General features: G+C 36.9%; 1 protein-coding gene across 4 annotated transcripts in view; it reads right to left on the bottom strand.

Annotated features, from left to right (window-relative positions):
- SCLT1 (sodium channel and clathrin linker 1) overlaps positions 1 to 27,800 on the bottom strand; it is a 256,137-nt gene that overhangs the window by 36,998 nt on the left and 191,339 nt on the right. For all 4 annotated transcript variants that reach the window (XR_007137479.1, XM_047798622.1, XM_047798620.1 and 1 more), the window contains exons 16-18: positions 25,885 to 26,030; positions 24,716 to 24,908; positions 15,532 to 15,728 (exon numbers count right to left, since the gene is read on the bottom strand). Coding sequence is in view for 3 of the 4 variants with exons in the window: in XM_047798622.1 (XP_047654578.1) it covers positions 15,532 to 15,728; positions 24,716 to 24,908; positions 25,885 to 26,030 (536 nt within the window). In the remaining variant the exon portion in view is untranslated. The remainder of the gene's footprint in view (positions 1 to 15,531; positions 15,729 to 24,715; positions 24,909 to 25,884; positions 26,031 to 27,800) is intronic.

The raw sequence follows: 27,800 nt of genomic DNA, 5'->3' as shown, positions 1-27,800 counted from the left end.
ACTCTAATACCAAAACCAGACAAAGATACTATCAAAAAAGAAAATTATAGGCCAGAATCTTTGATGAATATAGATGCAAAAATTCTCAACAAAGTTTCAGCCGGCCGAATCCAACAACACATAAAAAAGATCATCTACCACGACTAAGTGTGTTTCATCCCAAGTTCACAAGAATGGTTCAACATACACAAACCAATGTCATACATCACATTAACAAAAGAAAAGTAAAAAACCACATGATCATCTCAAGAGATGCAGCATCTGACAAATATCCAACATCCATTTATGATAAAAACTCTTACCAAAGTGGGGATAGAGGGGACATACCTAAACATAGTAAAAGCCATTTATGATGAACCCACAGACAGTATAGTACTCAATGGACAAAAAATGACAGCCATCCTCCTAAAATCTGGGACAAGACAAGGATGCCCACCACTCTGAACACTTCTATTCAACATTGTATTGGAAGTCTTAGCCACAGCAATCAGACAAACAAAAGAAATAACAGGTATCCAGTTTGGAAGAGAAGAGGTAAAATTGTCACTCTATGCAGATGACACGATACTTTATATAGAAAACCGTAAGGACTCCACACAAAGACTACTCGATCTGATCCACGAATTCAGCAAAGTAGCAGGATACAAGATTAATGTTCAGGAATCAGTTGCGTTTTTGGATACTAAAAATGAATTAGAAGAAATATAAAAATATAATACCTTTAAAAATCTCACCCCCCCAAAATTTAAATACCTAGGAATAAACCTGACCAAGGAGGTGAAAGACTTAACATGATGGGGACTATAAAACATTAATCAAGAAATTAAAGAAGAATGGAAAGAAATGGAAAGATATCTCATGCTCCTGGATGGGAAGACTTAGTATCATTAAAATGGCCATTCTATCCAAAGCAATCTACAGAGTCAATGAGATTCCTATCAAATTACCCATGACATTTTTCACAAAACTAAAACAAACAATCCAAAAATTTATATGGAACCACAAGAGATCCAGAATTGCCAAAGCAATCCTGAAGGGGAAAAAAAAAAAAGCAAAGCAGGAGGCATGACTCTCCCAGATGTCAGACAATACTACAAAGCTACAGTCATCAAGACAGTGTGGTAGTGCTACAAAAACAGACATACAGACCAATGGAACAGAATAGAGAACCCACAAATAAACCCAGACACAAATGGTCAATTAATCTTCATCAAGGAAGGCAAGAATATAAAATGGGAAAAAGTCTCTTCAGCAAGTGGTGCTGGGAAAACTGGATAGATGCATATAAATCAATGAAACTAGAACACACCCTCACACCATGCACATACATAAACTCAAAATGGCCTAAAGATTTAAACATGACAAGGCACCATAAAACTCCTAGAAGATAACATAGGCAAAACATTCTCTGATATCAACCATACAAATGTTTTCTTAGGTCAGTTTCTCAAGGCACAGAAATAAAAACAAAAATAAACCAATGGGACATCATCACACTTACAAGCTTTTGCACAGCAAAGGAAACCATAAAAAAACAAACAAACAAACAAAAAAAAACAAACCACCATCACACTTACAAGCTTTTGCACAGTAAAGAAAACCATAAAAAAAACCCCAAAAAACCTACAGAATGGGAGAAAATAGTTTCAAATGATGCAACTGACAAGTGCTTTATCTCTAAAATATACAAATAACTTATACAACTCAATATAAAAAAAAAACAAACCCAATCAAAAAATGGGCAGAAGACCTGAGTAGACATTTCTCCAAAGAATACATACAGATGGCCAACAGCCACATGAAAAAATGCTCAACATCATTAATTATTAGAGAAATGCAATTCAAACCTACAATGAGGTACCACATCACAGCAGTCAGAATGGCCATCATTAACAAGTCAACAAATAATAAATGCTGGAGAGGGTGCGGAGAAAAGGGTACCTTCCTTCACTTTTGATGGGAATGTAAATTGGTATGACAACTATAGAAAACAGTATGGAGGTATCTCAGAAAACTAAATATAGAACTCCCATATGGCACAGCAATCCCACTCTTGGATCCAGATAAAATTTTCATTGAAAAATATACTTGCACCCGTATGTTTACTGCAGATGCAAACTATTACATTTAGAATGGATAAGCAATGAGATCCTGCTTTATAGCAAGGGGAACTCTATTTAGTCACTTGTGATAGAGGAGGATAATGTTATAAAATAATAACATGATAGAGGATAATGTTAGAAAAAGAGTACACACACACACACATGACTGGTCACTTTCTTGTTCAGCAGATATTGACACAACACTGTAAATAACTATAGCAAAAAATAATAAAAATCTTAAAAAAACCCAAAAAGAACAATAACAAGAAAAATACAAGAGGAGAGAGAGAGTGGGACAGACAGACACAGGAAGGGAACTATTTATTTTTTTATTTTGAGGGCAAACATCATATTGTTTTCCAAATGGATCACATATGAAAAGTTAGGAGAGAGATTAGTCATTCAGTAATGAAACTGTTAACAGAAGTCCTGAACAGAAAAAAACAAATCCAAGTATTTGTGGGAATAATAATCCCATAATATAATTAAATAAGAATTCCCTTTTGTGATATTTCTTTCTCAGATTTCAGCACCATCTTTGTATCAAGATATTTGCACCTTAAAAAAAAACCCCAAAATGTAAATGTATTTCATTATATAAACATTCAGAATTTATAAACCAGGAATCATTAAAAATGCTATTTACTATTAATTTTTGATTATGAGTATCTTTATGTTCCAGTAAATACATTCCTCCAAAATTGTGATTTAGTGCTGAACTTTGGATCATTTCTTCCCACCTTCAACTCTCAAGCCAGATAAACGTTTAGTCCTAAAATCTATTATATTTCTCAATATTTGAAAACTGGGTTTGAGTAATCAAAGGAGCCTTCTGTTACCTTAATTTAGCTCATTAGGAGGACTTTTATTAAAAGATGAATGACTTTATCCATCTAGTATCACTGTTAAAATTATCAGTAGGTACTAAAGGTACTGAGTGATCATATCAAATAACCTCAGTCACCAGGGTTTCATATTTTGAGATTTACCCACGTATTTTCACTAATAAAGTATTTTATTATTTTATTTCAACTATAGCCCATATTTTTGGATTTACCCATGTATTTTCACTAATAAAGTATTTTATTATTTTATTTCTTTTACAACTATAGCCCATCTGGTTTATAGTGTGACTGGTGTGTTTTCTCATCTTCTTCCAAGTTGATTCAAGTCTACTCTTCCTTTCCATCTTTGCTTTCTGGTTTGATCTTTTGTGTGTGCCATATGTAGAAACTTACTTTTTTGTGCTCATGCCAGATCTCCACCTCAGTTTGTTTGGGAGGAGAAATAATTCATGAGGATTACTGATTTGTCTATAATTGAAAAGAGAACTATACAAATTTTCCTTTGCAGTACACTTACTTTAGAGGTTTTTTTTAAAACATGAACCATCTTACAGCATTTAAAATAATCTTAGTTATATGAATTTAATGTATAGGGCATTTGTTGTAAAAATTAAGGTGATTCTTGGCCAAATATATGTAATCCTATATATTAAAGTATATATGTACAGAATCTAAGATGTATATAATTTAAAATCTAGGATATCTATAATTTTTGAATGCTTTGATTTCTCTGAACTAATAATATTCTCCAAAAATACGAATGATCTCACAACTCACAGGCTCCTATAAAGTAATTAGGTAACTCATGAAATCATGTGAAAACTCCTTGATGGTAAAATACATGTATAACTGGGTTAAAATTACTTTTCAAAAAATCAAGTAGTATTCTTGGAGCAAAAGCTACAAAGGGCCTTAACAATCTTTCCAGACGAGACTACAAAGCAACAGACAGGGTTGTATTAAAATTATTTTGACAGACTCAAGGCAATTAAATTCAACATTCTATGTGTTTGCTTTTGGCAAGGCACTTTGCTTGATACTTCAGGGAATACAAACTAAAATAAAACACATTCACTATCAATAGTCCACTGGGAGTGATTAGTTGGTGTGCAAAAGTTACATATATAATACAGCAAAATCCAAGACATCCAAGAAAAATATGTTAAGGGTTTAGAGTAGGGTAGAGATTATAATGGTCATAAATATTTCTCAAACATATGAATAGGCACAATAAAGGAAATATATGTTTCGGTGTATCTCTATGTGTATGTGAGTGTACACACAGATATACCTGTATTACAAATAGCCTCCTGTCACTTCATGTCAGGTTTTGCCACCAAAGTGTAGGCACCTAACTTATGAAAGGATTATTTTCAGAAGGTTTTTTTTTTTTTTTTTGGAGGGGGGATTTGGAATTGCAGATAATGAATTGCGGACTTGTATAGCTTTTTTTTAAAGTCCCAGTTTCCGCATGTATGATTCAGGGGCTGTCATGGTTAATTTTATATGTCAATTTGGCTGGGCCATGCTGCCTAGATGTTTGAACAAATGTTATTTTGGATGTTTCTATGAGAGTGCTTTTGGATGAGACTTACATTTAAGTTATTGGACTCTGAGTAAAGCAGAATGTCCTTCATAATGTGGGTGGGCCTGATAAAATCAACTGATGGCCTGAAAAGAACAAAAAGCTGACTTCCCCAAGCAAGAGGGACCTCTGGAGCTGAAGGCCTTTGGACTTGAGCAGTAACAACTGTTTTTCAGGTTTTCAGTCTGAATGCTTTTGGACTCAAAATGCAACTCCTTAAAACTCTAGTCTGCCAGTCTTCTCCATCAGACCTTGGACTCACCAAGCCTCTATAATCTCACTTGAACCAATTTCTTAAGATAAATCTTTATATACATACACATACATGCAAATGCACACACACACAGAGACACACACACACACACACACACACACACACACACACACAGGTTGTTTCTCTGAAGAACCCTAATGCGGGGATATAAAAGAATTTACTTCATAAAGTTTTTGTGATGATTAAAGAAGTATGTAAAGTGGCAAACAGTGTTTATTCAACAAATTAAAGCTATTATTAATATAATCCTTAGATTGATGTTAAGTATACTTTATCTTATACGGTTTCATACTTCCTTATGTAAACATTGTCAACTGCCCAACATCAAGAACTACTAAACTAAGACAAATACCTGGTGGTAGCTTCAGATTGCATCAACTTAGTTGAGCTGGAATTGCATTTCCCAGGATCCCCTTTTCTGCCTGGTTCTGGGCTAGTGTTTACTGTAAGAGAAATTTATGTGGTAGGTTCTGAAAGCTGGAAGGGCACCTGGCACTGTGGCTACTCATGCACAGCTGCTGATAGTCTAGGTCACTATGCTGGTGTGAATCCACAGCAATTCTATTTTCTGCTTCTTGGCAGACATCCTCTTTTGGACTCTTGGGTCATGTGCAGAACCACGGGGAAGGGCAGTGGCGTCTCCTGCAGGTCGACCATGAAAGTGGTGAAGGTGGAAGTGGTATGAGACAGGTGAAAACAGAGTTCCATGGAAAAATGGGCAAAAGACCTGAATAGACCTGGAGATATACAGATGGCCAACAAACACATGAAAAAATGCTCAACATCGCTGGTTATAAGAGAAATGCAAATCAAAACTACCATGAGATATCACCTCACACCGGTCAGAATGGCCATCATTAATAAATCCACAAATAACAAGTGCTGGAGGGGCTGTGGAGAAAAGGGAACCCTCCTGCACTGTTGGTGGGAATGTAAACTGGAACAGCCACTATGGAGAACAGTTTGGAGATACCTTAGAAATCTATTCATAGAACTTCCATATGACCCCACAATCCCACTCTTGGGCATCTATCCGGACAAAACTCTCCTTAAAAGAGACACATGCACCCGCATGTTCATTGCAGCACTATTCACAATAGCCAGGACATGGAAACAACCCAAATGTCCATCGACAGATGATTGGATTTGGAAGATGTGGTATATATACACCATGGAATACTACTCAGCCATAAAAAAGAATGACGTAATGCCATTTGCAGCAACATGGATGGAACTAGAGACTCTCATACTGAGTGAAATGAGCCAGAAAGACAAAGACAAATACCATATGATATCACTTATAACTGGAATCTAATATCCAGCACAAATGAACATCTCCTCAGAAAAGAAAATCATGGACTTGGAGAAAAGACTTGTGGCTGCCTGATGGGAGGGAGAGGGAGTGGGAGGGATCAGGAGCTTGGGCTTATCAGACACAACTTAGAATAGATTTATAAGGAGATCCTGCTGAATAGCATTGAGAACTTTGTCTAGATACTCATGTTGCAACAGAAGAAAGGGTGGGGGAAAAATGTAATTGTAATGTATACATGTAGGGATAACCTGACCCCCTTGCTGTACAGTGGGAAAATAAAAAAAATTATTAAAAAAAAAAAAAAAAGAAAACAGAGTTTCAGTTTGTTCTTGTGAGTTGCTCTCATCCACAACCAGCTGGTTTAGCTGACCCACAGTGACTTCAGGCCTAGCACCAGACACAGAGACAACTACACTGCACTGATTTCTCTACCAGTTCCCACTGTGTAAAGCCTTATTCCCAGATTAAACCCCATATCCTGTATCACCCAGAGTAGTTCTGTTTCCCTGAATAAAGCCTACTTCATATAGGAATTAGTACCAGAAGTAGGAATATAACCTTATGAATGGGTATTCTAACTAGTTGTGGATTATCTAGAATTGATTCTATGTTTGATTAAATGTAAAGGCTAATGGTAATGGGGCTACTGGTAGTCCCTAATTTGCAAAGGTAAAACACTTTTTTAAAATTATTACCCATATAATCAAGTGCCTGTAGAACGTAAGGTTTTGAGTGACCAAGTAATTAACGGCATAGAATACTTTAGGGAATGAAGAGTAAAATGCAGCTTTTAGGTACCATGGAGAACTTTGTACTTGAGTTCAAACTCAAGAACTCAAGAGTTTTCAATTCTGGGCTCAAGGTTCAGGTTAAGGGCCTTAAAGCTACAATGACTACCCTAAAAAACCCCTTATCTCCACTGGCTGCAAAGCTAAGCTTTCTGATAATCAAATCCAAAGTCTAGTCTCATGGATGGCTGAGTTACACCGTAAGCTGAATTCCCAACCTGGCAGGATCTCTTCTTCCCTACAAATTGGAATGGGGACATGTGAACAGACAGACATTTTATCTGTTGGAGCCTTGAACCCCTAAATTCTGCAATGCTTCTGTTGCCAGTAGAACCAGTCCTTCCACTCTATTTGGAAAAGCAAGTCCTCTTCACTTGAAGAACTTTCAATGGCCTCACCTGAGGAAGTTGTGCAAGGAATAGGGGACTACTTTCAAGATTTACCTTACCATCATCAATTGCTTCTACATTTATAGCCATAACCAAGGCGAGTAAGAGCCAGGAAATTAGGTACAAAACAAGAACTGTGAGAAGGCAGAGTGCACCAGTGTAATTACATAATTTTGACAATTCTACACAGACAGCACTGGATATGTGTGGGAATATATCCTAAGAGTGTTAAAGTAGAAAGAATAAAATATTGAATTAGATCAAATTTACCAATATGGGCTCACAAAGGAGATATTCTAGAGCCAATGAATTAGCTCTAGTATTTTGATTTGTTTGTTTGGTTGAACAAAATCTGGATATAATGGTGACCTATATTGAATACTAAAATGAAAGAAGCTCCCTGTTATAGTGTAGATCAGGGTTTCATAACCTTGGCACTATTGACATTGCTGGCTGGAAAATTCTTTGTGAGGGTTATCCTGCACATTGCAGGATGTCTAACAGCATCCCTGTCCCTGTACACTAGATGCCAATAGCATTCCTACCCCTGTACACTAGATGCCAATGGCATTCCTAAATGTGTCTGGATATCTCCAAGACAAATGTTCCTGGGAGGGTAGGACAAAATCAGAATCACTGGTGTCACGGAAGTTATCAAACATTAGGGAGACTGGAAGGTTAGGGTAGATTTTTTAAATGTTAAAACCAACTTATCTGTCCTTCAACTATGTCCCTCAGGAAGACCAGAGGACATTCCCCTCATCAAGACTATGAGAAATACAGTCCTATGGGTTACACCAGGATCTGAAGAGCTCTGTGGTGGTTTGTCTCTGTGGGATAGAAATGACAGTGGCAATTGCTACCATGGAACTTGGCTTCCTGAATTTAATAAAAGCATGATTCTCAACAGAAAGGGCAATGTGGTGACATTAAAACTCCAAAGAAAATGCAGTTGTCATTATTAGAATGGGCAATAGAATTGTAGTAGTAATCAGTAGAATATGATTTGCAGAGATCTTTGAGGCTTGCTAATTTGATCACTGTCACCCTAGAAGTGAAATAGATAGTTTGTTAAAGTCCTATTTGATTTGCAGAAGTACAAAAGCTCTAGGTCTTGTGAATAGTAGTCTTGAATCATTATAACAAAATGTCATGGCCCTTTGCCCAACCCTCAAACTTAAATCAGTCAATTAACAGACTCAGAGCCCCTTTGAACAAAGGAAGGAGTTGTAGGTTCCTTTGAAGGAATACACTTCCTCCTGGCCTACCCCTAAGAAGAACCTATGAAGAACAGGCAGGGTAACCATGTGCATGGTTAAGGGGAAATTCAGATGCTTTCAGGATTACTGGAACTGTTGCTAGAATGACGAATTCCTGGAGAGCCCAAATACCACTGTGGTCCACTAGCCAGAGGAGAGGTTTATGTAGATAAGGTCATCAAAGGAGTTTTGGCTCAAGTCTCACAGTGAGCTCAATGTGTCCATAATCCTACCCTATGATTATTTCCCTGGTTGTGAGATGCATACTTGGGAGAAACATACTGAACAAGTAACTGACAAAATCCTTACAGTGAAGTAAGAGCTATTATGGTATGCCAGGTAGCATCTGATGAAGTATAGTGACTACGAGAAGAATAAATGCTTGATTTTCTTCTTTATCTTTGTTTGTTTGTTTGTTTTTAGAATGAGTTGATTCTATAATATCTCCCAAAGGTAACCAAAGCCTTTTTTTTTCTTTCTTTCTTTCTTTTTTTTTTGTCTTTTGTCTTTTTAGGGCTGCACCTGTGACATATGGAGGTTCTCAGTCTAGGGGTCGATGTTGGATCTGAGCTGTGTCTGTACCTTACACCACAGTTCATGGCAACGCCGGATCCTTAACCCACTGAGCAAGGCCAGGGATTGAATCTGTGTCCCTGTGGATGCTAGTCAGGTTTGTTAACCATTGAGCCATGATGGGAACTCCAAGGCTTTTTTTTGTTTTTATTTCTGTATTTAATATTCTGAAGTCACAGATTTTTTAATATATTTGATATGTCACAATTCACTACAGATATTCTTTTTGATGCTCAAATTGTCCCTACATGGGTCAGTGGGAGTGTCTTCAAGTTGGCTCCTGGGTCCTTTTAACATAACCTCAATGATCTTCTCCTCTTTTGCTACCACAAAGTGTTTTCTAGGTTCATCTTGTACTTTCCTATCCCAGATCTGCAGTCATTTTTCTGAGGAGTTCTGGTTTTTTTGAAGGTACTTCAGTACACCAGAATACTGGTCACTGTATCTACGTCCTTTTAGAGGATAAAGCTAGGAAATACATATTTTAAAGAGTAAAACATCATAAATTCACATACTAATATTTCCAATTCCAATTTAGGATTACGAGTTTAATTTCTTTGAGTTTTTTCTCCTTATGACGAAAATCTTGGTTCTTAAATAAATAAGTTTCACAATAATAATACCAATATTATTTCTAATAAAGACTACTAAAAACATTTGGTGATTTTTTTGCATTTCCTTTTATCCCTAGGATTTATCTCACTAGAGGTATACAGTCTAATTATTGTATGTAATATTACTTGAAATAGCTTATCTGTGTAGTTAAGCCATGAACTTCCTATAAACTAAGTTCATGTGTTTAATTTTACTTTCAATTTTTAGGTATTTTTAAATTCTTGGTTTAATAATTATATAAACATTTATATAGTTTCAAAGTCAAGCTTATCGATCTATAAAATAAGGTTCATTTAAAGAAGTCTACTCTCTTTATCCTCTTCTTTCCCCTCACAGATAACCATTTAAATTATTTTTGGCCTCTCTTTGTTAAAAAAGCAGAATGCGCATGTATGAAATGTATGTCCGAATGCAGTGTATATGTAGCAGACACTCAAATGACATCCCTGCTAAGGGGAGAATCCTATACCACTCTTGTATACTATTTTAAAATTTTTCGCTTAATATATTTTGGATACTGCTCGATGTGCTAGTGTTTTGACTGGGATTATGCTGAATCTATAGATAGTTGGGGGAGGGCTGTTAAAAATTTATAATATTGAGTATTCTTTTTTTTTTTTAGTCTTTTTGCTCTTTCTTGAGCCGCTCCTGCGGCATATGGAGGTTCCCAGGCTAGGGGTCCAATTGGAGCTGTAGCTACTGGCCTATGCCAGAGCCACAGCAACGTGGGATACGAGCCGTATCTGTGACCCACACCACAGCTCACAGCAACGCCAGATCCACAACCCACTGAGCAAGGCCTGGGATTGAACCCGCAACCTCATGGTTCCTAGTTAGATTCATTAACCACTGCACCACGAAGGGAACTCCCAATATTGAGTATTCTTTTTAAAAAAATTTTTATTACAGTTAGTTTACAATGTTGTGCTGAGTATTCTGATCAATTATCATGATCTCTACTTAAGCTTTCTTCAATTGCTTTTAATATCATAGTTTTCATGTAGATGTCTTACACATCATTTGTTATATTTATTCTAGGTATTTAATATTTTTTGATGTCTTGTAAATTTTACTATTTTCAAAGTTTTATTTTGAAATGTTTGTTGCTGGTATGTAGAAATATGTCTGATTTTTTGTATGTTCACCTAATCATATGAATTATTTTAGATTTTCTATATATATAATCAATATTGTCTGTGAAGAATAACTGTTTTCCTCCTTCCTTTCCAGTTTGTATACATTTTTGTGTCTTTTTATTGCCATAGTGCACTGAATAGGACTTCTGGTACAGATACTAATAGAAGTGGTAACAGTGGTCTTGTCTTCTTCTCAATCGTCAAAGGAAATTTATTAACATTTATTTCCATTATGAATAAGCTTTGCTTTAGAAGAGATACCTACATAAAATTAAGGGAATTTTATTTCTAGTTTGCTAAGAGATATGTTAAAAATCATAAATGCATAGTATTAAATTTTCTCAATTACTTTTTTTGCATCTATTGAAGAGAACTTACGATTTTTCTTTCAATAATTTAATGTAGTAAAACATTAATTTATTTTCTTCTTCTTTTTTTTTTTTTTGCTTTTTAGAGCCTCACCTGTAGCATATGGATGCTCCCAGGCTTGGGGTCGAATTGGAGCTACAGCTGCCGACCTACACCACAGCCACAGTAATGCAGGATACAGGCTGTGTCTGCAACCTACACCATGGCTCATGACAACACCAGATCTTTAACCCACTGAGCAAGGCCAGGGGTCAAACCCACAACCTCATGGTTCCTGGTTGGATTTGTTTCTGCTGAGCCACGATGGGAACTCCTAATTTACTTTTTAACGCTGTAATAATTTAGCATTCCTGGGATAAAGCCAAATTGGCAATAAATTTTTTGTTAATTCTTTAATGCTCTTTATAATTCATGTAATTTTTTCAGTTGTGGTGGAGGGCTGGTCCAAGTTTCCTAGCTCACCATTAATTAACTGGAAGCAAAAATTTTCCTTTTCTCTTAAAATTCATTCTAAATACATTTTCATTTCAGCATTCCATTGAAACTGTTCTTAACATAATAAACAAGACCACCACAGGGTATCAAACTGAAAGGCTCATTCCCAGTCCTTACCTTACTTAACCAATCAGTAGCATTTTATAAACCATAATGGCTAAAGGAGGACTGGTCAAGCTAGTGGAGCAGAAAGACCATGAGCTTACCTGTTTTCATGAGCACATCAAACTAACAACTATCTCCTGAAGAGCCATTGATAAAAAAGACCAGAACCTACAAGAAAAAAAAATCTCCAACTAAAGACATAAAGAAGGAACCACAAGACTGGTAAGAAGGGGGGACTCATGATATAATCAAGTCCCATAACCTGGGTGCGTGACCCACAAACTGGAGAACAGTTCTATTACAGAGGTTCTCCCACAGGATTTGGAGTTCTGAGCCTCACTTCAGGCTTCTCAGCCTGAGGTTCCTGCATCAGGAACATGAGCCTCCAGAGCATTTGGCTTTGAACCCAGCAGAACTTAACTGCAGGAGCGCCACAGGACTGGGGGAAATAGAGACTGCACTCTTTTTTGTTGTTGTTGCTGGGCTGCACTCGTGGCATATGGAGGTTCCCAGGCTAGGGCTCTAACCAGAGCTGTTGCCGTGGGTCTACACCACAGCCACAGCAACACTAGATCTGAGCCATGTCTGCAACCTACATCACACTCATGGCAATGCCAGATCCTCGACCCACTGAGCAAGGCCAGGGATCGAACCCGCAACTTCATGGTTCCTAGTCAGATTTGTTTCTGCTGCACCACGATGGGAACTCTGAGACTTCACTCTTAAAGGGCACACACAAAATATCCGTGCACCAGGACACAGAGCAAAAGCAAGTGACTTGACAGCAACCTGGGCCAGACTGACCTGCTGGTCTTGGAGACTCTTCTGGAGAGGCAGGGAGCAGCTATTACTTATCCTGGGGTCATAGACACTGGCAGCAGCAATATGTAGAAGTTATTTACTGCATGGACACTTCTGCTGGTGGCTGCCATATTGGGATCCTCCCTCTAGCTCATTAGTACCAAGATAACCACCAACACATAGGCACCAGGGTTGGGACACCTCAAGCGAAACAGCGAATTAGTTGGGGACACAGGCTGCCCACCAGCAGAAAGGCTGCCTAAAGACTTCCTAAACTCACAGCTTCTTCTAGACATGGCCTTGCCCACCACAGGACCAAGACTCGGTTCTACCCATAAGTGGACAGGTGCCAGCACTGTCCTCCAGGGAGCCTGCACTAGCCTTTAGGTCAGTCTCACCAACCAGGGTGCAGACACAAGAAGCAACAACCACAATCTCAGAGCAGAACAATGCAAGCTTCAGAACACCATGGACTCCATAACCAACGGTGTTATGGAGCCAGCCCCTCTCTCCTGACCCCAGTAATCTGACACCAACTCTGGGAGCCCCAGGGCCCTATAGCTAATATGGCATTAAACCCAGGATCTAGCTTCACCCACCAGTGGGTAGTGGCCCAGAGTCTTCTGGACCCTGAGCCAGCACTATCCCTGGGGCTTCCCAGGGTTTGGTAGCAACTCCTTTTGTGATCAGGTCTCATTAATAAGTAGTAAGTAGCATGAGCACAAGGCAGGGCCTGGCAATCAACCAGACTTGGGAACAACCAACCTGACTAGACTGCCCACATAGCCTGCCACAGAAGGACCCATGTAGCCCTCTCAAGAGGAACCCCTAGAGTATACAGCTTGGGTGACGAGAGGGGAGAGTGCTGCTGAGGTGCATAGGATGCCTTCTACAGAAGGTCACTTCTTCACAGTTGACAAGTGTAACTAATCTACCACATACATAGCAAAATGAGGTGGCTTATATCTAGTCAGTTGTGATGGAACATGATGGAAGATAATGTTAGAAAAAGAATGTGTGAGACAGAGAGAGAGACTGGGTTATTTTGCTGTACAGCAGAAATTGACAGAACATTGTAAATCAACTATAATAGAAAAAGTAAAAATCTTACAAAAAAAAAATGAGGTTGCAGAGGAGCATGTTCCAGACAAAGAAACAAGAGGAACTAAGTGAAATGGAGATAGACAATGTACCTGAAAAAGAGTTCAGAGGAATGATGGTAAGGATTACCAAATAACTCAGGAGAAGTTCTTGCACAGAGCAAGAAGTTACTAATTTTTATTTAACAATGACTTAGACAATAGAGACAGAGATGAAGACTATGACAGCTGAAATAAAAGATACACCAGAAAGACTCAACAGTAAACTAAATGATACAGAGGAACAGATCAGTGAGCTGGAAGACAAAGCAGTGGAAATCACTGCTGCTGAATAGAAAAAAGAAAAAAAAAAGGAACAAAAAGAAATGAGGACGGTTTAAGAGACTTCTGGGACATCATCAAATTCACTACAAGAAACTAGTGAATATAGAAAAAAGAAATAGATTCACAGATATAGAAAACAAACCAGTGGGGAAAGGAAAGATGAGAGGGTCAGCATAGGGGAGGGGATCAAGAAGTACAAACTATTTGGTATAAAATAAATAAAGGATATATTGGACAACATGAGGAATATAGCCCATATTTTATAATAACTATAAATGATATATAACCTTTAAACACTGAGAATCACTACATTATACATCTGTAAATTATGCAGTATTATACAGCAACTATACTTCAGTAACAACAACAACAACAACAACAACAACAAACAACTAAAAGGAAAGAAACCTTAATTATAAAAACCATATTGTCTTTACCCTAAACTGCCTAAATTTGAAACCAGGATCTGTCACTTTGTTAGGTACGTGACCTTGAACATGTTCCTTAACCTCCCTTAGACTCAGTTTCTCTATCTAGAAAATGTTAAGTATCTTTTTTTAACCCCATGCTGTCTTGATTCCTTTTCTCTCCAGTCTTCTTTCTCAGTCTCAGTGGAATTTTCTTATCTCTAAATTTTAACTTGTGTAACTTAGTCCTTAGACAGCTTAATTTATTTAGACTTCCTTTCTATACATTCTCATTCGATGACTTTAAAAATCATATGTATGTTAATGACTCTCAAATTTATAGTCTCTTTTACGAACTCCAAACAACTAACGAGTTGATACCTTGACCTAAATATCTTTTATGTAACTCATATTAACATGGTCTAAAGCAGGAAAAAAAATTAAATGATTTCCAACCCTTTAAAAATCCAAATTATCATCATTTTATACATGGATCATCACAGTACTTGTCTACCTTCTCTTTTCTTCTATTCTGGACCCTTTCCCCAGTCTATTCTTCATACAGCAGTCCAACTGATCTGTTGAACATTTAAGTGTGATCATATTACTTTGCTCAAAGCCCTTCAGAGCTTCTCATTTCTTTCATCATAAATGTTCAAAGTTCTTTCCAGGCAAGGATCAGTACATTTTTCCTTAAAGGTCCAGAGAACCAATGCTTTAGGCTTTGCAGGCCAAATTGATTCTGCTGCAACTATAGAAAACTACTGTATTTACTCTATATGCAAATAGTATTAAGATTCTAAACTGCCATGTCCAACAGAGATCATTGTATTTTCTGAATATGCATAAAATTTACAAAACATACAATATTAGTTTGGTTAATAATCCTTAATATTTTTTGTAGTAGTTCAATAAATATTTGCTGAATAAAAATATAAGTACAACATTCAGACTTTTCCCTTCTTACGAAAAGATTAAAGCAAGGGCATTAAACTAAAGGTTAAATAATCTCTTTGTAAAATGCATCAAATAATTAATAGTGGACTTACTTTAGATTACTGATTCTAATTTCTGCACTTTCAGTGAGTTTCTTTGTTTCTTCTTTCCACCTATTGGCTGCCTTCTGTTGAGTCACTAAGAGATGCCTCAGTTCAACAGTAGAATTTCGGTTACTGTCTTCCATCTCTCTCAACTGAACTTCAAACCCATGTTCCTTTATTGAAAATTCATGTTCCATTGTACTGATCTAGAGAAGAAAATGAACACAGTATTTTTCTTTTCTATTATTCTAGGAGATAAATGATCAATGACATATACAAAAAGAATAATTTATTGTGTTGTCTGTGGCATAGATATGTCTGGATGAGAAATCTATATAAAACAAGTGTACAATCTGTCTCCATCACAGATGAAGACTAATCCTGTATTATAATACAAACTTAATGACACCAGAATTATGATGGACTACAAAATTTTCAACATTTTTGGTAGCCCGCTGGATCCTGGGGGCAGAGCCTCCTTATCTGTTCGCTTGCATCTCTCACAAGCGTCCTATCTTAATAAATCTATTTCTTGCCTATCAAAAAAATTTTTTTTCAACACTTTCCCAATACTTTAAAATGCCAGTAGGAAAAATGTATACTGTCTAATATAAAGCTGCTCTCATAATCTCCTTTTACTTTTTTTGCCAGAATCTACAGAAAATGTTTATACTCTCAGTAGCTGAGAGTTGGGTTTTTATGTAAGTCACTTAAAAATATTTACTGGTTTATTATAAAAGATACAACTCCATATAAAAGAGATACGAAGGAGTTACCATTGTGGCTCAGCAGGTTAAGAACTTGATTAGTATCCATGACGATACCTGTTCAATCCCTGGCTTTGCTCAGTGGATTAAGGAACCAGTGTTGCTGTGAGCTTTTGTGTAGGTCACAGATGCAGCTCGGATCCTGTGTTGCCGTGGCTGTGGTGCAGGCCAGAGAGCTGCTGCTCTGACTCAACCCCTAGCCTGGGAACTTCCACATGACACAGGAGTGGCTCTAAAAAGAAAAAAAAAAAGAAGAAGAAGAAGAAGACGACGAGATACACAGAGCAAGGTGTAAGATATAGGGGATGTGCATAGCTACCATGCCCTCTTCAAGTGTGCCATCCCCGGCACCCTGATGCGTTCATCAGAAGCTCCTCTTAGGAGTGCCTCAAGTCACTTTTGATTTATATACTAAATTTAAGATTGTCTTTCAAAGGACTCTGTAAAGTCAAAAAAATTATATACAGGAATTCCTTTACCACTTTAATTACAGTACAAATGAACAGTGCATTTTTTTTCAGGAAAAGACCATAATGATTTTCAGATACTCATATGGAAATGTCTTCTAAATAACTTAGAAGTAAAGTTATTTATGTCATTATAGTAAAAATACTTTAATGCAGAATGAACATACAAATAAATGCTCTTTGGATATTCTAAAAGCTTTCTCAGCTGGGGTTCATGGAGAGAATTAAACCTAATGCCTCAAAGCACCTCATGTATGCAATGAATTGTCTAATCTTGTATGCATCTAGGATGAAACTATCTATTACCATACTTGAGGCAGTTGAGAAAATGGTTAAATAGTTAGAACAATTTCTTTGGTGTACTCTCAGACCATTTTTACCTTGCTACACTAAAGAAATATTAAAAAGAATACCTATCTTGTGATATTTTAATGTGCTTTGAAAATGGTCACAGCTGGAATGCCTTTTAGTCATTTATTAAATATGGCCACTTTTAAACTCAAGAAAGAATGAATAAGAAATTCAATTTTACCAACTCAAAAAACACCAAGGAAAATCCCATCACAGCAAAATCCATGGCTTATGGGGGAAAACTGCAAACATTCGGTCTTTACTACCCCGCTAAATGCCACATGCTTCCTAAAACTCTTAAATTTGCTTTCCTAAATAATACATAAGTAAAAATTTGACTTTATACATACTGGCACCAGAAAAACCTTGAATTTATTCATTTTGTATTGTATTATTGCTGTGCTAACCTCCTGAGGCTCCATGACTCCCGCTCTATTTCAACGATTTTTTTTTGTTTGTTTGTTTTTAAAGGGCTGCACCTGCAGCATATGGGAGGTTCCCAGGTTGGGGGTTGAATCAGAGCTGCAGCTGCCAGCCTACACCACAGCCACAGAAACACAGGATCTGAACTGCATCTGTGACCTATACCATAGCTCACGGTAAGGTCGGATCCTTAACCCACTGAGCAGGGCCAGGGATTGAATCCACATCCTCATGGATCCTAGTCGGGTTTGTTCCCACTGAGCCACAGGGGGAACTTCTATTTTAATAATTTTTGAATTATTGAATTCACAAATTTAGAATTGAATATCCTTCCCTGATTCAATCTTCTCTGGATATCTTTCTTTCTCTCACTCTCACAATGTATTAAAAACTGATCACTTGAAAAGATACATGCACCTCAATGTTAACTGCAGCACTATCTACAACAGCCAAGACACAGAAGCAACCTAAATGTCCATCAACAGAGGAATGGATAAAGCAGATGTGGTGTGTACACACACACACACACACACACACACACACACACACACAGGAATATTATTCAGCCATAGAAAAAGATGAAATAATGCCACTTGCAGTAACATGGATGGATCTAGAGATTATCATACTGAGTTAAGTAAATCAGAGAAAGACAAATATCATATGATATAACTTATACATGGGCTCAATAAAAAATGATACGAAAGAACTTATTTGTAAAACAGAAACAAACTTACAGATTACAAAACCAACCTATGATTACCATAGGTGAAACTGTTAGGGGGAGGGAAGAATTTGGAGGGTGGGCATAACATATACACACTTCTATATAAATAGATGATTAATGAGAACCTACTGTACAGCACAGGAAAAATCCACTCAATAGTTTATAATAACCTATATGGGAAAAAAGAATGGATACATTTGTACGTATGACTGATCCACTTTGCATACACCTGAAACGAATACAACATTGTAAACCAACTATACTCCAATAAAATTAAATTAAAAAAACCCCTGGTCTGTGAATCTATATAGCTTTAGAATTCTGCTTGCCTAGTTAACACATTTCCACTTGGAAAATCTATTTGCAGCTTTACAAGCCTTGTTCTAAAGTCCCATGATGGAGTTCCCGTTGTGGCGCAGTGGTTAACAAATCCGACTAGGAACCATGAGGTTGCGGGTTCGGTCCCTGCCCTTGCTCAGTGGGTTGACGATCCGGCGTTGCCATGAGCTGTGGTGTAGGTTGCAGACGCGGCTCGGATCCCGCGTTGCTGTGGCTCTGGCGTAGGCCAGTGGCTACAGCTCCGATTAGACCCCTAGCCTGGGAACCTCCATATGCCGCAGAAACAGCCCAAAGAAATAGAAAAAAGACAAAAAAAAAAAAAAAAATAGAGTCCCATGATAACGTGGTCTCTATCTACTTCCACAAGCTTTGGTTATGTCACTATTCCCTTCTTTTTCTTTGTTTCTGCCATAATGCCTTCTCATTCTTTTTTTTTTTTCCCCATGTTGTTCCCTTTGCTTTGAATAATCTTTCCCTTCCTGTTTCTCTTAGTTATTTCTATTCAACTTTTAGAACTCAGCTCAATTACAGCTCCTACAGGGAAATTCTCTTACTATGTGTCTAGAAAAAGTCAGGTCCCTCTGTTATAAGCTCTCACAGTGTCCTATGGTCTTCCTAAAGAGCATTTATTAATTTGTAAAGATACATTTAATGTTTGCCCACTTCCATGGAAATAATAAGTTTTTAAGGATGGGGACCATGTCTTTTTTGTTTACTATTACATCTTCAGAACTTGAATTTATAGCAAGGATGTCAAAACACATCTGCAGATTCAATCAAAGATAGCTTTCGGGTATCAAAATTTAGTCTTTAAATAAACCCCAGATCCTTTAGCTGACTGATGCAATTCTCACTGTTAAACTGGACAGGTCTGCAGTTATGTTGGAAGGATAAGGGCCAAAACAACCGGGTCTCCTATAAAAATAAAAGCACCTCCAATGACTCAATTCAGAATGTTGGGTTGGAAAAAGGGATTTATGGTCTCCTTCCCTTCCTCCTTTGTGTCCCTTTTCTGCATAAAACTATTCACTCAAGTAGACAGGATTGCAAATACTACCCATTTCCTAATTTTATATCCTTATGAAGGATACTTAGACCATAAAGACTTGGAGATCCTTTGCAGAAAGAAGGGAGAAGTTAGGAAAGGAGAAAGCTGGGGCTGAGAGAGCAGCAATGGCTTTAAGATCAAATGAAAACTTGATATAAATTGTTAAGGCTCTTAGCCAACTGACCTCTCAATATCCAACTATCTTGATCTTTTTAGCTTTCAGTTTATCTATGAAAGATCACACTCTTTTTTCAAGAGAAAGAAAAGTAGCAAAGTGTAGCACTAGATTCCCATGTTGTCATAAAAGGAATCAGCTACAAAGCAGCAATTTATCTGAAAGCCCTCCTCCATAAAAGAGAATCACAACTATCCAGTTAAGACTTTTTTTTTTTTAATCTATTTTTTATTGTTATTTCCCCCAACACACTTTTCCCCCCCACTGTACAGCATGGGGACCCAGTTACACATACATGTATACATTATTTTTCTCCCATTGCCGTGCTGCATTGTAAGTATCTAGACATAGTTTTCAGCACTACACAGCAGGTTAGGAGGTTCGGTGCCTCATTTACCAATAATCCTTCTCTTAAGCTAGATGCAGAAGGGGACAATTTTGGTAGAGAAGCTGTCATTTTTTTGTTTTCCAAGAAACATAAGTTACTATCCTGAACTCTTAGAGTGGATCAAACACAGTACCAAATAGGGGAAACTCATTCATTCCCCTCCCTTCCATTATAGAAACCCCAACTGTCAAACAAGTATATTAAATAATGGAAATACAAAAATTTTAAAGATAAAGTCTCTGTAATCTATAACTCAGAGATAACTACCTTAACTTCTACATAATTGCTATTTATGTCTTTTAAAACTGAGATTAGTGTATATAGGATTATGAACATATATAAATATATATTTTCTGGAAACCTGGTTTTTAATCATGACTCAATATAGCACTTTATAGATATACCATAATTTAACTGTGTATTTCTAGATAAGTTGTTTTTAATTTGTTACACATAATACTATAATGAACTTTAATTATGGGATGATGTATTTTCTTAAAAATTTTATACATGTGTACCATTTTACATGTGCAGCTACACATTCACTTACACTGATAACTTTGTACTTAATACACAGGGAGTTTTAAACTTAAAAAAGCTGTTTATCAGCAATTTGTTTTGTTTTTGAATTCTGTTCATGTCTCATACATGTTTTCCTACCGGGTTACAAATATTTTTTATTTTTAAAAGCTCCTCATATGATCTTTGTCTTTTATCATATTTATTAAAACTATTTCCTCTAGTTTCTTTTTAAAAATACTTTTAAAAACTGGTTTTAAATATTTTTAAACCTTAGGAGTTCCCAACCTTGTGCAACAGAAACGAATCTGACTAGGAACAATGAGGTTGCAGGTTTGATCCCTGGCCTTGCTCAGTGGGTTAAGGATCTGGTGTTGCTGTGAACTGTGGTGTAGGTTGCAGATGTGGCTCGGATCTGGCTTTGCTGTGGCTGTGGTGTAGGCCAGCAGCTACAGCTCTGTTTAGACCCCCTAGCCTGGGAAACTCCATGTGCCATGGGTGTGGCCCTCAAAAGACAAAAAAAAAAAAAGAGAGAAAAAATATTTTTAAACCTTATATATAAATCTACCAATATATTTGTTCATTTGTAAGTTATTTCATTTTTTTTGTTTTACTGAAAAAGTTATTTCCATCTATCAGTTAAATATTCACCTCATTTCTTATTAATTCATATGAAATTTAGAATATGGAATTTATTTTTGTCTTTTGTCTCTTTAGGGCCGCACCTGAGGCATTTGGAGGTTCCCAGGCTAGTTGTCTAATTGAGCTGTCGCTGCCAGCCTATACCAGAGCCACAGCAACGCCAGATCTGACCCGTGTCTGTGACCTACACCACAGCTCACAGCAATGCTGGATCATTACCCACTGATAGAGGCCAGGGACTGAATCCGCAACCTCATGGTTCCTAGTCGGATTTGTTTCTGCTGCACCACAACGGGAACTCCAGAATATGGAATTTAAAACATAAGATGAAGATTTAACATTTTTCCAGCAAGTACATTAATTTTTTAAAAATTATGGGAATGTTTTAGCATAGGTGTTCTGAAGCAAACACAAAATAGGAAGTTTTTTTTTTTCTTCTTTTTAGGGCCGCAATCATGACATATGGAGGTTCCCAGGCTAGGGGTCTAATCGGAGCTGCAGCTGCTGGCCTACACCACAGCCACAGCAATGCCAGATCTGAGCTGTGTCTGTGACCTACACCACAGCTCACCACAATGCCGGATCCGTAACCCATTGAGCGAGGCCGGGGATAGAACCCGCTACCTCATGGTTACTAGTCGGGTTCATTTCCACTGTGCCATGATGTGAACTCCCAAAATAGATTATTACAATGAATCCCTATGTGTTTTTCACCCAGCCTTCACAATCATCAAACTCATAGCCATTCTTGTTTATCTATAATCCACCCACTTTCCAGGGCCAATATTTCTCTCTCTTACAATAAAGTATATAAATCCTAAGGGTACAACTCAATTTTTACACACATATTGATAGACCAGAGTCACCACCCAGATTTAGAGACCCCAGGAGGCTCTCTCAGGTGCCCTTCTAATACTAATCTACCTAAAATGTAACTACTATTCTGCTGCCATCCTTATAGGTAACTATGCCTATTCTTCACTTCACTATGCCTATTCTTCATATTATGATACTAATAAACTATAAGCCTTTTATGTCTGGCTTCTTTGTCCAATGTTATGTCAGTGAGACTCATCCACCATTGCTTCTAGACATCATTCATTCCTTTTCACTGCTGCATCTATTCCATTATATGAACATACCACAACTTATTTACATTATTTCATGTTGATGGACAACTGAGTTATTTTCAGTGTTTTGATATAATTAAATCTTTTATGAATATTCTTCTATACATGTTTTGATAAGCACTTACAGCCACTGGTTATTAAGTAGTACTGTTATTTGGCATAGCATGTGTATATGAATGTATGTATAACTTTAAAAGATACGGCTAAATGGTGGTTGTACCAATTTATATTCACCAAAATAACTTAAGAAAGTATCAGTTGTTTTACATCTCTGTCACCATTTGATATTGTCTGTTTTAAAAATTTTAGCTATTCTGGTAGATATGTGGTAGTATCTCATTGTAATTGTAATCTTTTTTTCCCTGATAAATAATGAAGTTGAAACTTTTTTCACATATTTTCTTTTATAATGTGTGAATGTAAATCTTTTGCCCATTTTTGGAAATGGAGTGTCTCTTTTTTCCTTATTGTTAACTGTTTTTTCCTTATTAATTAGTAAGAGTTTTTATATTCTAGATATGAGTCTTTTTTTGTTGTTGTTGTATATATGAGAACTACTTCCTCTAACTTTTCACTCTCTTAATGGTGTCTCTTCTGATGACTGAAAAATCTTTTAATGAAATCCAATTCATCTATCTTTTCATTATGATTAGTGCTCTTTTTGTTCTGTTTAAGAAATTCTTCCCTAGCCAAGGTCATGAAGATTTTGTACTTGAAGTCCCATTGTTTTATGTTTTGCATTTAGGTCAATAAGGCAGCTCAAATTAATTTAAATGTATGGTGTGATACAGGGGTCAGAGTTTATTTTTAAAAATATAGACCCAGTTGATCTAACATAATTTATTGTAAAGATAATTCTTTCCCTACTGAACTTGTGTGGTTCCTTTGTTATAAATGAGGTGGTTATGAAAAACGAGTTTGGAAGCTCCCGTTGTGGGGTGGGTTAGGAGCCAACATTGTCTCTATGAGGATGCAAGTTCGATTTTTGGCAGCACTCAGTAGGTTAAGGAAGCTTTGGCGTAGTCATGGATGTGGCTCGGATTCACTATTGCCATGGCAGTAGCCATATATTGTGTGGCCACAGCTGCAGCTCCAATTTGACCCCTAGCCCGGGAACTTCCATATGCTGCAGTACAGCCATAAAAAGAGAAAAACAAAAATGACTTTGTTTCTAGACTTTGTTTTGTTCTATTGATCAGGTTGATTTTTATTATTCTTATGTTGATTACACATTGTCGTAAGTCCTATACTTTTATATCAAGTCTTGAGATCTTGTAGTTGTGATCCTTCTTCCCCTTTGTTTTTCAAAGATTCCCCATGGCCTAAAGCATAAAGTACAAACTTTATATGATAAGTAAGGGTCTCTTTTTCAGAGTTTGAGCTTTTATAAATAACCACAGTGTTTGATACTTACAATAGGAAGCATTCCATAAATACATGCTGATATGAATTACGCTGGAATGTGATTTCTTGTGAGTCCTTGCAGTAACAAAAAACAAAGTGAAACACTAATGCTACCACCCCACATTCTTGCTATGAAACTGGAAGATACAGATCTTTATCATAAAAAGGTAATACCACTTTTTACAAAAAGTCACATAGAATGGGGAAAGGCAAACAATATGTTGATGTTGATACCTGAGATTCTTAAAACTTCCTCAAACAAGTTATCATGTTCTTATTGCCAAGCCATGTAAGCATTAGAGCAGAAGGGGGACAAGGAGAGAGAAAATAAAATGGATTTTTTTTTTCTAGAGGAGATTTTTATTCCTTGCTTTCTTCCTGGCATGGAATTTTTAGACTACCTATGAGTGGTTTTCAGGGCATACTGATGTACCATCCTCTATACAGCTAGTTTTAAGAGTTCGATTTTTGAGAGGCTATTATAGAGGAAAAGAGAGGATGGCAGTCTGTAAAGTTATCTAATCTATAGTTTTGCTAGCACTGCTTAAATTGCTTTGGCAGAAATACCAGTGTATTTCATGGTTGAAAAAGAATTTTTTTTTGTGTGTGGATAGCAATCATTTTCAAGTATGCCTGCCAAGTTCTACAACACAGAAAAGACTGGTTAATGCTCTCCTTTATGATTTAGTGCTATCTGATGAGAAGGCAAAAAAAAAAAAGGGCTTTAAAAATGTTTTACTAGGTCTCTCTAAATATTCTCAGTATTTTGATTTTCACAAGTATACATTTAATCCTAACCAGTCTTGAAAATACCTTTAATTTGGCTTGTTTTTGAGCCTCAAGAGCAATCTTTCTTAACTCTTCAGCCTGTTTCTGTAATTGTTCATTTTCCTGCTGAAGTCTCAGCCTTTCTTCACTGACAAATCCACAGTTCTCTCTCTCTGACTCCAACACCTTTTGAAGTTTCTGAATCATTTCTTGGCACCGTGATAGCTCTTCCGAGGAACTGATTACAAAAACAAAACAAAAGTAGCCTTTAAACTTAATGATCTGTAGTAGAAATCAGAAGTCTGTATATATTTCATACTAAAGACCCGTTTTCTTTGTTCTGAGCCATTTCTTTTCACTGTAGATTTAAATTATGTGGCTTCACAATGTTATGTCACACTAGGCATATATGTTCAATTTAGCAATCTTACTTAACTAAGAAAATATAGATTGAACCATTATCACTCACCTAGAAAATCAATGGGAAACCTCTTTCGAATTTTTACTAACACTGAGAATCACTGTTTTATTTGACTTTTAACATTTTGATAATAATGTGTCTCAGTGAAGCGCTTGATGTTTAGCCTACCTGCAGTTTTTCAGCATCATGGATCTCCATTTGTTTTGGGTTGGTTACTAGAGCTTTATTAAATAGTTTCCTTTGGTGGAGTCATGTTTACTAGATTCTTTACCAGTCAGGTCTGGGGTTGGCAGGTCTGTTATGGGGGCATCCACGGGCATGATTTCTTCTGGGTCCCTTGGGTGAATCCCTGGCCATGTAAGACTGCCTTAAACTGTGGTAGAACAGGTCTGGATCCATGTCTTGTGGCTTTTGCCACAAAGGCTGCCTCAAATACTTGTTTCTGTGTAGGGACGTAGTCTGAGGACCTCCTGCCATATTGCCAATTATCATTCCTCTTTATTTTTAAAATATCTATTAAACATATTCTACGACAGAGATCAAGATTTCATGCAACTTAAATTAAGTTTTACTATACTAAGTAACACTGCCAGAAATGGGAAATTTAAAATAAAATGGTACAGTACTGTACCTTTTCTTCCTGAAAAAGTCATTTCTTCCTCTAAAATAATCTTGAAAAAACTCTATTTGATGCTAAAAAGTCTTGCTTTCAACATAAGGTATAATAATGAGCCCCATAAAAGATAAAAATGTCAAAATTATATGAGTTTGAAAATCCAAAAGAATAACTTACTTTATTTCAAGTTGTTTGAGTTTATTTTCTGCTCTTCTAAGTCTTAGCTGAAGATCATCTTTTGAACGGTCTGCAACCAGGCACCTTTGGTGCATTTCTTCCAGTTTTCTGTAATCACTTTCATTTATTCTGCCTTCATGGTAAATCTGCAGAAGAGGCTTTTATGTCTATTACCTTGCAGAAGGAAACTGTCTTAAAAATTATACAGTTTAGAAACTGAAATAAATGACAAATAAAAACCAATGATCATGTGTTCATCTATTCCCACTATAACATTAAAATATATCAATAATTAATTTTGGTTGTTTCACATTTACAAAATAAATGCTGAAAATTGACAGAATAATTGCTTATTTTTGAAATTATTCATATTCGCTGTAAACTATTTAAATAGTTTTAACATTTTATAAAGAAATGTAAACTAGCTGAAGATAAAAAAAAAAAAACCAACAACAAAAAAACCCCTCCGAATTCACCACCTGGAGCCAACTGCTTTATTTGATGAACACCTTTAAGACAAGTCTGTACTGCAATATTCAAAAGTACAGATACATGCTGTACTGTATAAACAGAACTACCCAAAAGTGACAAAGTGACTGCAGAATCTCACTCCAGATTAACCAGACAGTGAGCTGAGCAAAATGGGGGTTTTTCCTCTCCTAGCTCTGCTTCCTATGAGACAGGGCTTCCTCCTACAACATAGAGGAACTGCAAGGTGACCAGGTGGTAGGCAGCTCATATTTTCAGACAAAGTCTACAACACACAGGTACCCTCAAAATCGAGATTGCCTGGCCAAGTAACCTGTGTCTTCTCCCACTGATGAGGCTGTCACTCTTGCTCTACAAAGAGTGTCAGCATATCTGTGCCCTATGACTGAAATACAGACCTTTACTGCAGTACCAGCAGTACTTTGACTTATCTTTACCGGTTGCCTTTAGTCTTGTAGGTTTTACATTTCCCCAACAAAACCTATTCCTTAACCTATGCCATGTGATATCAAAAAATTCATCCTCAACCCTGATGTATAGCAGATGCCAATCTAAATGGGATCTATTCCTATTCCATAACAGAGGACAACTCAGAAGGGATCAACCTTGCAGGAGAGGGGTGACCATGAAGGACCTACCTTGAACATAATATAGATATATATTTCCCTCCTCCATGAATGGGATTACATTCTATATTCTGCTTTGTAAATTACTCTTTTACTATATGATGTCATAATCTTTTTATGTCAATAATGTAGATATATGTTACATTTTTTGAACTACATAGCTCTGATTCCACATTTTCTTTCTTTCTTTTTTTTTTTTTGGCTGCCCCATGACAAGTCCCTGGGTCAGGAATGAGATCAACCTGCAGTTGTGCACAACTGTGGCAACACCAGATCCTTTAACTGTACTGGGCCAGGGTTGAACCTGTGTCCTGGTGTTGCAGAGATGCCACAGATCCCATTATACCACAGTAGGAAACTCCTATGTTTGCTATTTTTTTTTTTTAAACCACTGGGCAAGTTACTTAACCTCTCTATGAAAGTTCTTAATACAATGCCTAAAGCACAGTATGTGCCAAATCAAATTTAGCCTTATTTTCACTGCAAGGTATTTTAAATGAATGGGATATTTACTGCTAATAAAAAGTTATCTAAATAAGAAAATTTATATTCTTTTCCTAAATGTCACTGGGGTAGGAGTTCCCATCGTGGTGCAGCAAATACGAATTCGACCAGGAACCGTGAGGTTGCCGGTTAGATCCCCCACCTTGCTCTGTGGGTTAAGTATCTGGTGTTGCCATAAGCTGTGGTGTAGGTCGCAGACATGGCTCGGATCTGATGTTGCTGTTGCTCTGACGTAGACTAGCAGCAATAGCTCTGATTAGACCCCTAGTCTGGGGACCTCCATATGCCACGAGTACA

Source organism: Phacochoerus africanus, chromosome 10, assembly GCF_016906955.1.
Source record: "Phacochoerus africanus isolate WHEZ1 chromosome 10, ROS_Pafr_v1, whole genome shotgun sequence".
NCBI lineage: Eukaryota > Metazoa > Chordata > Mammalia > Artiodactyla > Suidae > Phacochoerus > Phacochoerus africanus.
The sequence above is the reverse complement of the archived record's forward strand: the minus strand, read 5'-3'. Positions and strand labels throughout refer to the sequence as shown.